The following is a 15,776-nucleotide window of genomic DNA, read 5'->3' on the forward strand; positions in this document are numbered from 1 at the left end:
TTTCTTGAAATTACCAATCTTCCACTGCTGCTCTCTGACAGTCTAGCTTACCTTATCTAAACAATTACATTTTAATGCCTCTGTACACACAGTTTCGACTAGAAGCTACAATGACATTCGTATTGCGAAAGTCAACCTAGAGGTTGCCGAGAGATCTTTTATTTTACTGGTGCGATAGAAGTTAACGGTCTTCCTCGCCATATTAAATCAAAGGAATCCTACCACTAGGTCTAGCTAACCATCACTCCCGACAACAACAACATACTACTACTACATAACCGAGTCCTTATATACGTTCACAAAGTGTTCTGGAACATTCCAGAAGCTTACAAAAGAACTATTTTAGTAGTATTACGTAATAGCTGCGTGACTTGATGAAATGTTCTAAAAAGTTCTATGATACACATGTCAGCACGACTAAGCAGTCTGGAGATTTCTAGCCTATATTTACAACAATTAATCATAACAGCATCTACACATTAACGTGCTAAAACGGACGATGAAAATACATGACACAAAACTTCACATTTCGATTCAGTCTCTGCTGAGGCAAATCAAATCCTATATTAACGTGATGTTCTAAAATTTTTTATTTTAAGAGGTTAACTGTTCACTCTGGAAAGTTCTTTTAGATGCCCACAATGTAATGCAACATGATATTTTCATATTTCCCTCAATATTGCATTTTCATGGATTTATTTTGGCAAGGCAAAGTTCTGTAGAAAGGCACGAACTAATACATACTAACGTTGAATTGTTCTCTTATTTTAAAATCATACGACTCTAAGAGGGAGGGGGCAGGCTGGCTCACCGGAAGAGATATTCCAAAGCGACCATCAGTTCTAGTGTCACGTTAATTAATCATGCGCACATCTCCATGAGAATGGAGAATTCTTACAATGACAATCTTTCTGACATCTATTCAGGTTTCCTTTCGTCCATTTCAAACTCTTGGCTGAATTTTCTTTTTGTGCAAGTGCGACCTGGCATATTGGTTTTTACTCCGTCTTTGCCATTATTATCTTCGCCAACGATGTTTCTTTTCAGTGTCCACATCTTAAAGGGCGCGAATATTCTCAGGCACTCTGCGCGGAAGGAACGATTCATGATGCCATATATGATGGGGTTAAGTGCAGTGCTGGCCCAACCGAAACAAGTATAACTTACGTACACTTGTCTTTTAAGTTTCCACCCTGCGTTTACAAAGTCGATGAGATCTATTACCAAAACAGGGATCCAGCAAGTGAGAAAACCTACAACAACAGCTAATAGAATATATGTTACGTTTACTTCATCCACTGATAAGCGGCTGTTTTGGGATAAATTTGCGGCTTCATGTCTGACGGAGCGAAGTCTTGAACGGAAGTTTAGGTTATGCTTCCGAACCGTTATAAATACTTTGGTGTAGCAAACCACGATGATTATCAAAGGAATGGCTACGTAAAATACCACCAAATAAGCTCCATACCCTCTATGTAAACTTTCAAAATCGTGCGCACAGAAAACTTTTCCAGTGTGAAAGAAAAATTTATGACCAGCAGCAACATATGGAAGAGGAGCAAACAGAGCCAGGATCCATAGAACAGCGATTGTCAGTTTTGTTGTCTTCTTGTTAAAGAGTTTCTGATGCAAGGTACGGGAGCGGACCACTCGGAAATATCTGTTTACAGCAGTGACGGCCAAAGTTTGTAATGACACCGCTGACAAGAGAAGAATCCAGAATCCTTGCAGCTGACAGACGAAGTCATTGAACGGCCATCTTCCAACAATTAGTGAAGCAATTGAAAATGGGATTCCCAGACAAGAGTTCAAAAAGTCTGAAAGGGCCAGAGTTATGATGTACATACTAGGAACCGTTCGGCGAAGAGTCGGGTTTTTAATGACCACTATCCCGAGCAGTAGATTCCCAAAGAAGGAGACTAAGTTGATCAGCAACAAGAAAAACGATTCTGTAACTTGAATGTTCGTTGGTCGGTTTCTTAACTGTTCAGCAAAGACTGAAATTGCGGTTAATGTCGCATTCATGATGACAGAGAGTTTTCCTAGAGAACCTACAATTTAAGACAAAACTCATTTGATTCTTTTTTATGTAAATTTAGTTCGATTGGGAAAGCAACTTTCTCCTGTTTGTTTGCTCGATGCAGCACCCGGATGTTGCTGTTCAGAGCATTGATGAATTATTAATAAAATGTTGGAGAGTTTTTTTATCATCTTCACTAATTTTCGAAAAAATTGTTTTAGAGAGCTTCTTAACTAGTTTCACCCTAAAAGCACTTTTGCTTTTTCAACAGATTCCGTTTTGAACATCATCTAAAAGCTTTCAGTATTATATTGGTGACTACGACACAAGACAAGATGGTGTTTTAGTTTGTACAACTAATTCAACCGAGAGATAGCTAGCTTTAAATGCAATTATTTTGTTGTGTGCACAGTGCTACTTTTTGAACATTATCTAAAAGCTTTCAGTATTATATTGGTGACTACGACACAAGACAAGATGTTGTTTTAGTTTGTACAACTAATTCAACCGAGAGATAGCTAGCTTTAAATGCAATTATTTTGTTGTGTGCACAGTGCTACTTTACCAACAAACTAGCTTTAATGTTGCACTTACCCTTGAGGCCAGATGGTATTCTCGATGATATTTTTCGATCCTCAAGGTTGTTTAAATATAACAGCAAAGCGGTTTTATGTTCAACGAACAAAACGTTGCCTTCTGGAAACCTTGAAAAGAATATTTAAAATTAGAAGTCATTGCACAAGTTAATTTATTTCCAGCTTATCAGTCAATCATCTGCCTCACGTCGTTAATCAAGGAAAACGTTTATTGAGTTTCATGCCAAACTGACATCTGGTAGCTTTAAGCTGTAATTCCGCCCTACCCCCTTCCTACAAAGAAATAAACAAATAAATAAAGTAGTGCTAGAAGGTATAAAGTGTTAATCTCTAATAGACCAATCGGCGACCAACATGCATGTACTCAAGGGACCAATCTTTAATTATCGTCACGGGGGGGGTGGGAGGGGGAGGGTTGGAGGGTTTTAGGGGGGATTATACGGTTTTCAGGGGGGAACGGAGGGGTATCAGTCTTCGCCAACATAATAGGGACCTTAAACAGTCAGGACGGCAACGCCAAAGAAGACATCGATCAAAAAAATGAATTTCTGCCTTTAAGTAGAATTTAAAAAATGGCTGCAGATGTTTACTGTCTCATACGGCGCCACACCTCAACTTCAGCATAACGTACAAAAGAAGCGTTGAGTTCCAAATGAAAATTTAAATAATTTTCCGTCGCGGTTTCGGTTCGCAGACGACGCAAAATGTGCTGATTTCATGTTGTTGTTTTGCAGGGAAAGGCTGAGAAATGTACAAAGTTTAAAACGCGTGTGCTGAGCAATTGTTCTGCCAATTAGATCTTTTGTTTTTCCATGCCCTCGTCGCCGTCGCCGTCGCCGTCGCCGTCGCCGTCGTGGTTTGCTTAAGGTCCCTAGTATAAAAGGAAGACTATAAAAAATGAGGAGGATCATTAGAATTCTACAGAGCGTTATGGGGAGATCGAGTAAATTTTATTCGTCACCCACTGAAAACTTATTTGACTTCGATTTCTAATTATTGCACTGAATGGCAGTTTCTCGACAGGCGGCTGAAAAAGTTTCGAATGAGCTATCTTTCCGTCTGTCATCTTTCATTGCTGCGTGCCTAATAATTTGCCAGTAATTTTGTTATCTTTTCAACAATAGCGGGCGGAAAGACGTGGGATTACAACACTTACAACATCAGCCTGACTTATTAGAACATGCAAAAAAAATTCCTGTTTTCATCTGCTGAAATGCGAGACCTTGGATGTACATTTCAGGTGCCTACCTTGACGTCAGCGACGCGTAATGGTATTACTCTAAACTCGTAATCGATTCTGCTCGCCCAGCAGTCTCTGAAACAAAAATTTTGAATTTTTATGTTCTATTTTATAGGAGATGGTTCTTGACAAGGAAAATGAAAAGGTTCACCCTCGATATCTGGCCTACGATATCGTCAGATTCCAAGTAAGTTCATCTTTCCGTGTAAAGGGGTAAGCTTCTAAAGAAACTGTGGTCCTGCGTCGGTGGGAGAGTATAACAGGTAATTTAGTGTTAACAACTGAGTTGAAAATGTAAATTAGTCTCCGTAAAGAGTAAAAAAGATGACGTTTCGAGCGTTAGCCCTTCGTCTGAGCGATTGACGAGGGGCTAACGCTCGAAACGTCAGCTTCTTCACTCTTTACGGTGGCTAATTTACGTTTTCAACTCCGTTGTTAACATAAAATATAAAATTACCTGCTTATCTTTCTGTAGTTGGTTAATCAGTGAAAACGATTCTTTTATGATTGGCCCATTCGAATGGTTATGAAATACTCAGACCTCATTCAGAGGTCGCAGTCATTGGGTTGTATGTACCTCGTTCCCAAATCGAGGCTGTGTAGCTTAGTTGTTAGAGACAGTTCTAGACTCATCGAAGTAAGACTCTGCACTCTGTATTTGCTTTTGTTGAAGTTTACCTGTGGGGGCCCAATTGTCATGTAAGTACAACTAACAGGGTTGTTTATTACTTGCTCCTAAAATATGGCTATACGACTCATTTGGTAGCCGCAGCTAACCGTTATCTGGGAAGCATGAAATCGTACCCGTCGAAAAACTAAGTCTTTCCTCACGTTCCTCTTTCTGTTTTCTAACACATTCTTTCTCTATTCTTACGAAAAATGCCCCTTACTGTGGATTGTTTGTAAATCAGTTTATGACTCTTGTGTTTGTAGGGGCAAGAAGCCGGAAAACAAAGCCACGACATCAGAATGATTTGTATTGAAAAAGAAATAGAAATGGCTCGAAACCAAGCCGTAAGTACTTACGTATTTATCAGCCAGTCTGTCTGAATAAAGAAGGAAACTTTCTAAAACAAAAACTGCGGTGCTGCGTCGGTGGGGGTGTTGTAAAATAATTTGGCTTTATCAATTGGGTTGATAATGTGAATTGGCCACCGTAAAGAGATTCTAAACCTGACGTTTCGAGCGTTTCGCCCTTCGTCTGAGCGAATTGACACATCGACGAGGCCAAGTTTATCTGACTTTCGGTCTATCTGTCTGTCTGTCTGTCTATCTGTCTATCTGTCTTTCTTCTCATCTGTCTCTCTGTCTCTCTTTTTCTCTGTCCGTCTATCAGTCTGTATCTTTAACATTTCCTTACCCGAGAACAGAAAAGTATTACCTCCAATTTCTCTTTTCCTTTGTCCAATTTTATTGTTGCCTCGTTATTTCCCGTCAGATCACCGAACTGATTTTGCCAACAGGCAAACATGCAATGCGTTTTGCAACGTTTCATTACTCTTTATTGCAGGGTCAACAAGCACTCTTGGACAAGTCAAAGGAGCCGTTTAGCATCAGAGCAAAAAAGTTCTTTCCAGTAGAGAAAGCAGAGTGGGTAGGTCTTTTCGAGTCTACAGTCAACATAGAAATGAACAAATTTGATTTTTATTGTTGTTGAAAAAAATTCCTTCTTCTAAGTGGTCACTTCACACTCTACTTCCTCAGTATTGTGTCGTTCTGTAGTCATTCTTCGTCACAACTGAGGGTGAATCTGAGTGGATCTTACCTCTCTGCTTCGCAAAACTCTTGAGAGAGTATAACAGATTACTCTTTACGTCATCATTTCGCTTCTTCTGAAAGCAATTAGCATCGAATGGAAGGAGAGATTTAGAGTTGCACCTTCGCATTCTTATGCTTGTTTTACCTTTTTGTTCGTAGGTGTTAGAAAACTGGAGTCCTAAACTTTGCCACGAGAATGATGGACTGATCTTCAACCCTGCCGAGGAGGTGAGTTAACTTAAATAGTGAAAAATATTTGATGGAAGGAAGCCACGACGGCTCTTTGGTTAACTCGTCCGAATCAAGAGGTCTGGGTACGAAAGAGACTGAAGGTTGCGGCCGTAGACGCGGGAAAACGTGAGTAATAAAGATGGGATTGGATTTAGATCACTATCTGATTGGTTGAAAGCGGGCGTTAGCTATTTAGACCAATTTTAAAGCGTAGAATAGAAAAACTAAGGTATTTCCGGATTGCTTACACTATTGAAATGAATTTCTTCGAAAATCTTGCCATTGCTTTCTGTTTCAGCCGTATGAGGCCGGACAGAGCTCTGAGTTATTGAAATGGAAACCACACACGCTAAACTCCGTGGACTTCGTTCTTAATATAAGAACTGTTCGACAAGAAGGGTATGTTTGTATATTATAAAAAGTGGAAAACGAATTTTTGACAAATTTCTCTTAACCCTTTACACCTTGAGATCAGTGTAAATATTCTCCATACTGTTCTCTATACGTTACTTAAGGTGCTGACAAGGAGAATTTGTTTTACAATCAAAGGCTGCTTTAGTCGGTGACCATTTTCTTTATTCTCATGACCTTAACGTGTGATTCAGGGGTGATATTGTAAGGAGAAAGTAGATATTAATCACTCTCAGGGGTCGAAGGGTTAAGCGATGAGTAATTGTGTTAAATGAATAATCTTTAGATCAATATCAGTATCTGGGCAACTGCCCACCTACCCTTCCCCTAACCCAACATTAACCTTAAATTGCTATCAATTGACCGTTATTGAGTTAGGGGAGGGGTAGGTGGGTAGTTGCCCAGATACTGATATTGATCCTAATCTTTCCTCTTCTCCTTAAGGTGCATTCCTGAATCAGTTGGTGCTCTCATGGTCGGTGGTTTTGATCGACCATTTGCCCAAATCAAGGTTTGTACAGATAGAGCCCTTTTCGATTGACTGTTGTAAGACCAAAACCAAATTAATTACAAAGGCCAATCAAATGAAAGGAAAATACAAAACCCTCAAGAGCCGACGAGAACTCAAAACAGAAACAAGCAAACTGCCTAAAGCGCGGGAAAACGCGGGCGACCAAGTCGTGGTTGGTTTTAGTTTTGTATCTGATTGGTTGAGAGATTGACGCGAGTTTTTTCTGGACCAATCACTTAGCAAAGTAAAGCAAACCAATGAAATCACGGATTACTTTTGACAGTCAATTGAATATTGCCCTCTTTTAGAATTTCGAGTGGGAGTGGACCGTCACAATCAAATAGCTCCTCTGTTCCGTATGCATTGCCTTTCTTAATTTTTTCCCCTCAGGTTACGAAAGAACTCAAAAGCCTCGACAAGAAAGTGGTGGAATGCACTTGGGATGCCAAGAACAAACAGTGGAAATTTCTCAGAGTCAGGGAAGATAAAAGTTTCCCAAATGGTTACAAGACAGCTATGAGTAAGGAGGCGTGATGTGTTTTGGTTGTTTTGTGATTTTATTTCAGTTCTAAGCTGCATGTTTTGGAGAGAAAAATAAAACAGAGCGCTCGCTTCAATAGTAATTCCAACTCTTTCTTACCTTTTGAATGCTTTCATTTATGAAGTTATTTTTTTTTCCTAAACCTTAAAGTCTCAGTGGTGATCAAAATGTAACTTATCAGCAATCAATTGATAAGAATAGAACAGCGTTTCTCTTGGAGTGTTAAATTCTCTAAACTGACTTACGAGAAAATGTGTAACTGTGAGTAAAGAGAATTACTTATTAGATCTTAGGAGTTCACAAGTGAAATAAAAATGGAATGAAGGGTTTTTTATTTCCCGGCTTAATTTCAGGCGTATGCAAAAGCATTCAACAACCTGTGACAAAGAAATGGCTTCTGGAAGTCATAGAGAAACATCGTTACCACTCAGTTAGACATAGAGACCCCAACGCTCCATCCACGAGTCACGCCGCAGTTTAGATCACAGACTCACCAGAATGGCCTTAGAAGCAGTAGAAGCCGCCTTGCGTCAGTTGAAGCTCTTCTTAGAGAAAGGTAACCGCACACATTTGGATAAAGAGACTTATATCAGTCGTATAGAGTCTTCCTATGTCTGGTGCCTCCATCACTCTTTGATTTGCTATCGTGAAGGCGAGAACCATGCTCGGATGCTCCGCCGTAATCCGATGGCGTCGTCGTGAGGAACCGAATAGTGCCGACTGGGTTTACCGACGTGACACACACCGACTTCTGTTATTTCGCATTTGTACAGATTTTATAGCATAAAGCACTTCTTGTTTTATATTCATTTTCATTCTGTTATCAGAAGGCTACTCTGGAAAATACCTGACGTAAGTGCAATCCTTCCAATGTTTTGCGTTTTCAGCGCTTGCTAAATTTCAGTTATAAGTTCTTATGATTTTGAGGTTCAAAGGCCTTTTAGAGCTTTATCTCATATAATGTCACTGATTGTTTTTTGATATATCGATCACCAACAGTGCCTTTCTTCGCACAACCCCCCTGAGTGTGAAAATGTGAAGCAACCTCGTTTCCAGGTTCACCAGTCTTTCCCCCACTGTCTCTCTTACTCCAGGAAATGGATAGAAGATAGGCCCTGGAAACGAGGTTTTATGGCAAAGAAGATTGAATGATTAAGCCTCTTTATGTAAGAGAAATTGGAAGAGTTATGCATATTTTAAGTACCACCCAAATCTGATGGTCGAAAAAAGTACTTTGGCTTTTTTTACCTTAATTAATAAATGACCTGTAGCAGATGTGGTTTTCTTTTATCAATGTTGATTTTTTTTGTATGGTTTAATTTTTTTCTCCATGACCAGAATTTTAAGTCGGGCACCTCTTCGTTTAACCAGAAGGTACTGATTTCTTCAGTCTTGTGGATTTGAAATTGTTATAGAAGGTTAGCAAAAGTGACTACTCGAGAGTTACGGGATAGGTTTGTACTTGAAGAAAAAGAAAAAGAAAAGGAAAGAAAGTAATAAACAACTGTAAATAGTTTTATTCTATGTAAACTAGTATTTCGCATGAAGTATTTTCCAGTTTGAAAAACTTATTACTTCAATGGTCCCGCTAGCATAAAGTTTGAAACTTGAATTCGATGATATTTTCATCCTCTTTGTTGATGTAAAACGAGATGAATTTGACCAATTTTTTAACTCTTCAACTCCCAGTTCAAATTCTTAATTCTCCTTACTGTCAACCATACAATTCTTGAAATGTTAGTTCAGGGAATTTAGTATCACCATTCTCATCACTTGTCTGGTTGATACTGTATTGATATTGTAAGGAGAAATTCTGTCTTGGTCACTCATGGGAAATTAAGGGTAAACAGCAAGACAAGTAAGATCAAAGGGCAAAGATGCTGTACTCATTATCAATCAAGGATTGTACAAGCTGAATGCTTGATGCATTATTATGGACTTTTACTTATGGTCTGCTAGAGGACAGACATGTAGGAGACGTCACCATGAATTTTTCTTTATTATATAGTAACATTTATGACCGGTTACGCTCTCGCTGTATATTTAACAAATAGACTCCATGTTGCCATGCATCTGTACATTAAAAGAGCACAGAAGGCGTCTAAATGTGGTAAGAACATCAGTGATACTGCATTTCAAACGAAGCGCGGTAGCAGAGGTGGAGTGAAAAAACGAGAGAGGATTGGGTTGGGTCGCGTGATGAGAGGTGTTTTGTACGCTACCCGACCCAAACCTCTCACGTTTTTGCTCTGTTGCTAGTATTCGCTCTGGTTATTATTTCGTTCTGTTTTACCAACTAGAAGCGTGGAACAGGTATCACAGAGCAGACTCGCATCAACATAGAATCAATTTATTAATTAGATAGGGAAAGCGTAGCCAATTGTATCAGTTACATGTTAGATAGAACACTAGCGACAAATGCTAACGACAGATAACTGGATTCGGCTGGCGTGTATGTACATCACTGTTGGTCATTAGTTCATTGGTAAATGATCATGCCCGCCATTTTGAAATAGGTCAATCAACTGTATTGGTGGCAACTAGGGTATGAACATGTCATACCAACCTTCCTTTTTAGCCGTTGTCCAAAGAAATCTCTGGCGTTGTGTACCGCCACAAGGACTTATTTCAGATCGATATTTAATTGCTACTCATAGGGAAGTGGCGATTTAAAAATATAGAAAGCATTTGTCAAAATACTGTAATTAACAACTCTTTGTTTTGATTGTGATATGGTATTTGCTTTGGTAGTTTGGAGCGGAAAAGCTACCCATCCAAATAAAATGTATGTTTTGGGTTTTAGTATGGATTTAAATCTCAACGTTGAAATAGAAAGGAATAATCCTATAAACTATACTGAAGTAGCGATGTCTTAGCTTAGGCTTCGCTCAAAAGAAAAAACAATTAAAGAAAGAAAACTGTCAGCTGAAAAAAGGCGCCCCGTCTATTTTACAGAGGGTGATGTGAAAACACTTCTTTTCTTCTTCAATAAGGTTATTTACGAACGAGTTTATTAAGAACCAACATAATGACCAACTCCCAGTCGGTTTGTTAGCTCAGTTGGTAGAGCGCTGCACTAGTATCACAGAGGTCGTGGGTTCAAATCCCGTTCAGGCCTGAATTTTTTCAGGTGAACACCCTGTGGTTGGGGGTAGTTGAAGGGCCCAAGAAGGAGGCTTAGGAGAGGCTGTAGAAAGCTTCGGGTAAGGTTTTTGCTTGAAGGTGAACATCGCCCACCTCCACGCTACCCTGGCCAATGAAAATGATGGGGGTTTACTGTGAAGGCCGACACCAGGACGCAGCTCTGGGACTGGCCCTTTGGGGAATGGGTCACTGGTAGCTGTGTGTCCAAAGCTCAGGGGTGGGTAGGATATGTTTTTGACTCCTCAGCCCATTGCAGTGTGTCCGTAGATTAAATGAGGCTTCTTTGCTTATTTTGAAAACTCATTGTTTTGTCTGACAAGCCGTTAGGGTTATGCCCTACCGCTGATCATTCTGTGGGCTAAGACTTAATGGCTGAAGGGTGGTTGAGGAGCAAAAGCATCAGATTTGAGAGGGGGGCCCTACTGACTGCTAGGTTTTCGCTTTAAGGCGGGCATCACCTAACCGTTAAGGCTAGCAAGTGTATGCAGCTCAGCAACTGGCCGATTCAAGGCTGGGCTGCAAGTGGCTCCATATAAACAGCTTAAGGGCGGGAAGGATAGGTTTTGGATTTAGTCAAGGGGGTTCGCTTTTTGGATAAAAGTAGACATCTTAGGAGAGGTCTCTTCAGTTTGTTGTTCTTTTGAACAGTCTCCCATTACTCACTGTGAAGTTCATGTCTTGCGGCGGCTTAGCCAGTGAGGTAGATAAGGATCTCAATGGGGTTAACTGTTAGCCGAAAAACGATCAAAACCTTTTCCTGAAAATGAACAAAACTGAATACGAAATTCATGGCTCATACCAAAGGATAAAGCGGGAGGGGAATGTAATCTTATCCTTTGACGGAATCTGATTCTGAACTACATATATATATATCCATCCGCTTGCTTATATGTTTAAATACAGATATAAATATGAAAAACAGTCCTTCAGTTTAATGCCTGCCTCTAAACCCTTCGAGAACCAATTTTGTATAGGCTGAACTGGAATGGGACCACCGCTTCATAAGCAAAATTATTGTTTCTGCTAAATGAAAGAATAAAGCCTCACCGAGATATCTGAATGACATCTGAGAAACTATGGTATGGCCTGTGGTTAAGAATATTTGTAAACTCAAATCACACACTGACCAATTTTTTTTAGATAATGATGACTTTATTTGATCCTTTTCCTACAATATAGTATGAACTTAATTAAATTAAAATCTGTCATAGGTCTCATTTCGCATAGTTATTTCATTCTAATGATTACATTCTATCGACTACAATCTGTTACTTCCTAATCCTATCTTTAACTATTTCCGTGTTCAACCTAGCTCAAGGGAAATATCATAGAAAATCTTATTTGAAGATAATAAAACATCCATCTTATATATTAAAAAATCTAAAAATATTCTCAAAAAGCAAAACAAAACATAACAAAAACAAAAACTATTCTCTAAATCCTGCTTGTTGACTGACCAGACTGACCAATGGCTTCGTTTGGCCGAACGTTATACTTCAAATGCATTGTTACGGTGTAACCTAACCGACAGAAAAACACTTCAATCCTACTAACTCGAATACTTTATTAATTAACGAGTGATATTCTTAATGAGGAGCGACTCCTAGAGGCAGAACAGAACTTACGCTCGATAAACCTACTTAAGCCCTCTACAGTCTACATCTTAGTTCACCTTTGACCCAAACTCACAGTTTCCTCCAACGTTTCTTGAAATTACCAATCTTCCACTGCTGCTCTCTGACAGTCTAGCTTACCTTATCTAAACAATTATTTACATTTTAATGCCTCTGTACACACAGTTTCGACTAGAAGCTACAATGACATTCGTATTGCGAAAGTCAACCTAAAGGTTGCTAAGAGATCTTTTATTTTACTGGTGCGATAGAAGTTAACGGTCTTCCTCGCCATATTAAATCAAAGGAATCCTACCACTAAGTCTAGCTAACCAAACAGTCGGTCACTCCCGAAAACAACAACTACTACTACTACTACATAACCGAGTCCTTATATACATTCACAAAGTTTTCTGGAACATTCCTGAAGCTTACAAAAGAACTATTTTTAATTAGTAGTATTACGTAATAACTGCGTGACTTGATGAAATGTTCTAGAAAGTTTTATGATACACATGTCAGCACGACTAAGCAGTCTGGAGATTTCTAGCCTATATTTACAATAACAATTACTCATAACAGCATCTACACATTAACGTGCTAAAACGGACGATCATGATGAAAATACATAACGCAAAACTTCACATCTCGATTCAGTCTCTGCTGAGGCAAATCAAATCCCATATAACGTGATTTTTTAAACTTTTTTATTTTAAGAGGTTAACTGTTTACTCTGGAAAGTTCTTTTAGATGCCCACAATGAAATGCAACATGATATTTTCATATCCCCCTCAATACTGCATTTCCATGGATTTATTTTGGCAAGGCAAAGTTCTGTAGAAAGGCACGAACTAATACATACTAACGTTGAATTGTTCTCTTATTTTAAACTCATACGCTTCTAAGAGGGAGGGGGCAGGCTGGCTCACCGGAAGAGATATTCCAAAGCGACCATCAGTTCTGGTGTCACGTTAATTAATCATGCGCACATCTCCATGAGAATGGAGAATTCTTACAATGACAATCTTTCTGACATCTATTCAGGTTTCCTTTCGTCCATTTCAAACTCTTGGCTGAATTTTCTTTTTGTGCAAGTGCGACCTGACATGTTGGTTTTTACTCCATCTTTGCCATCATTATCTTGGCCAACGATGTTTCTTTTCAGTTTCCACATCTTCAAGGGCGTGAATATTCTCAGGTACTCTGCGCGGAAGGAACGATTCATGATGCCATATATGATAGGGTTAAGTGCAGTACTGGCCCAACCGAAACAAGTATAACTTACATACACTTGTCTTTTAAGTTTCCACCCTGCGTTTACAAAGTCGATGAGATCTATTACCAAAACAGGGATCCAGCAAGTGAGAAAACCTACAACAACAGCCAATAGAATATATGTAACGTTTACTTCATCCACTGATAAGCGACTGTTTTGGGATAAATTTGCGGCTTCATGTCTGACGGAGCGAAGTCTTGAACGGAAGTTTAGGTTATGCTTCCGAACCGTTATAAATACTTTGGTGTAACAAACCACGATGATTATCAAAGGAATGGCTACGTAAAATACCACTAAATAAGCTCCATACCCTCTATGCAAACTTTCAAAATCGTGCGCACAGAAAACTTTTCCAGTGTGAAAGAAAAATTTATGACCGGCAGCGACATATGGAAGAGGAGCCAACAGAGCCAGGATCCATAGAACAGCGATTGTCACTTTTGTTGTCTTCTTGTTAAAGAGTTTCTGATACAAGGTACGGGAGCGGACCACTCGGAAATATCTGTTTACAGCAGTGACGGCCAAAGTTTGTAATGACACCGCTGCCAAGAGAAGAATCCAGAATCCTTGCAGCTGACAGACGAAGTCATTGAACGGCCATCTTCCAACAATTAGAGAAGCAACTGAAAATGGGATTCCCAGACAAGAGTTCAAAAAGTCTGAAAGGGCCAGAGTTATGATGTACATATTAGGAACCGTTCGGCGAAGAGTCGGGTTTTTAATGACCACTATCCCGAGTAGTAGGTTCCCAAAGAAGGTGACGAAGTTGATCAGCAACATGAATAACGATTCTGTGACTTGAATGTTCGTTGGTCGGCTTCTTAACTGTTCAGCAAAGACTGCAATTACGGTTAATGTCGCATTCATGATGACAGTGAGTTTTCTTAGAGAACCTACAATTTAAGACAAAACTTGTTTGATTCTTTTTCATGTAAATTTAGTTCGATTGTGAAAGCAACTTTCTCCTGTTTGTTTGGTTTATTCAGTTCCCGGATTTTGCTGTTCAGAGCATTGACGAATTATTAATAAAAAGTTGGAGGATTTTTTTAATTATCTTTACTATTCTTCGGAAAAATTGTTTTTGGAGAGCGGCTTTACTAGTTTCACCATAAAAGTACCTTTGCTTTTTTCGACAGATTCCGTTTTGAACATCGTCTAAAAGCTTTCAGTGTTATATTGGTGACTACGACACAAGACAAGATAGTGTTTTAGTTTAATTGTACAACCACATTCAACCGAGAGATTGAGCTTTAAATGCAATAGTTCTGTTGTGGGAGGGGGGAGGAGTTTGGAGGATTTAAAACGCGTGTGCTGAGTTATTGTTCTGCCAATTAGATCTTTTGTTTTTCCATGCCCTCGTTGCCGTCGCCGTCGTGGTTTGCTTAAAGTCCCTAGTATAAAAGAAAGTCTATAAAAAATGAGGAGGATAATTAGAATTCTACAGAGCCTTTTTGGTGGAGATCGAGTAAATTTTATTCGTGACCCACTGAAAAATTATTGGACTTCGACTTCGATTTCTAATCATTGCACTAAATGGCAATTTGACAGGCGGCCGAAAAAGTTTCGAATGAGCTATCTTTCCATCTGTCATCTTTCATTGCTGCGTGCCTAATAATTTGCTAGTAATTTTGTTGTCTTTTCAATGATAGCGGGCGGAAAGCCGTGGGATTACAACACTTACAAGATCAGCCTGACAGATTAGAATATGCAAAAAAATTCCTGTTTTTATCTCCTGAAATGCGAGACCTTGGATGTACATTTCAGGTGCCCACTGATCGATTTTGCATTTTATGAGAAAAGTTTTACAGTTTTAGTTTAGCAAACTATGCAGTTTAGACCTCACCTTCGACTGGACGTTAGAGCCACTGATAGCACGCAATTTGAAAAAGGGGACGTTCCGTTGAAAACCGTTCCGTGGGTTCGAATTACATCAACTAGACCATATTCAGACTTTCCACGCTGAGCAAGATTATGGAATCGTAGAAACTCATTCGGGAGGGGCATTTGGATTTCCGGTTTTGCGGTTTTGGCTATTTTTTAGATCAGTTTTTCGGTTTTTGTGCCAAAAAACTTCGGTTTCTCGGTTTTGGTGTTCATTGCGGTTTACGGATTTTCCGTTTTTAAGCATTTGGTTTTCGGTTTATACGTAAGGTACGGCTAAGCACGGAATATTGCCAGGGTTCTTTATCAACGCCACTTCGAAGTTGGCGACGATGAAACTTTCCAGAGCTATCGCTTTTTGCCACTGCAAAATTGCAATCATATACAGGACTTATGTGCGAAGTCCCTTAATTTAACTAGGCTCCATTACCAGCTGCTGAGTCTGCAGAGACCACGCTCGAGGTCCTCGAGAGAGCAGCTGTTAATAGAGATTTTGTGACTCTTCCACGTTGTTTTTTTGCCAAAAAAATTTCATGGTTTGCACATGATTGTAA

General features: G+C 39.4%; 3 protein-coding genes across 3 annotated transcripts; 1 reads left to right on the forward strand and 2 right to left on the reverse strand.

Annotated features, from left to right (window-relative positions):
* Positions 1 to 918: 918 nt before the first annotated feature.
* Positions 919 to 2,025, reverse strand: LOC131770451 (melatonin receptor type 1A-like). Its single transcript, XM_059086161.2, has one exon. It carries the CDS (start codon positions 2,023 to 2,025, stop codon positions 919 to 921), a length of 1,107 nt encoding a protein of 368 aa, XP_058942144.2.
* A 3,305-nt stretch (positions 2,026 to 5,330) lies between these two features.
* Positions 5,331 to 8,182, forward strand: LOC131770443 (mRNA-capping enzyme-like). Its single transcript, XM_066167379.1, has 6 exons — positions 5,331 to 5,450; positions 5,774 to 5,842; positions 6,144 to 6,244; positions 6,701 to 6,767; positions 7,158 to 7,287; positions 7,662 to 8,182. The coding sequence occupies exons 1-6, from the start codon at positions 5,331 to 5,333 to the stop codon at positions 7,787 to 7,789; spliced, it is 615 nt and encodes a 204-aa protein (XP_066023476.1). The 3' UTR covers positions 7,790 to 8,182.
* A 4,919-nt stretch (positions 8,183 to 13,101) lies between these two features.
* LOC131770450 (melatonin receptor type 1A-like) lies at positions 13,102 to 15,296 on the reverse strand. Its single transcript, XM_066167380.1, has 2 exons — positions 15,185 to 15,296; positions 13,102 to 14,234 (listed from the first exon to the last, which is right to left on the reverse strand). Exon 2 carries the CDS (start codon positions 14,206 to 14,208, stop codon positions 13,102 to 13,104), a length of 1,107 nt encoding a protein of 368 aa, XP_066023477.1. The 5' UTR covers positions 14,209 to 14,234; positions 15,185 to 15,296.
* Between the last annotated feature and the right edge of the window lie 480 nt (positions 15,297 to 15,776).

Source organism: Pocillopora verrucosa, chromosome 5 (genome assembly GCF_036669915.1).
Source record: "Pocillopora verrucosa isolate sample1 chromosome 5, ASM3666991v2, whole genome shotgun sequence".
Taxonomy (NCBI): domain Eukaryota; kingdom Metazoa; phylum Cnidaria; class Anthozoa; order Scleractinia; family Pocilloporidae; genus Pocillopora; species Pocillopora verrucosa.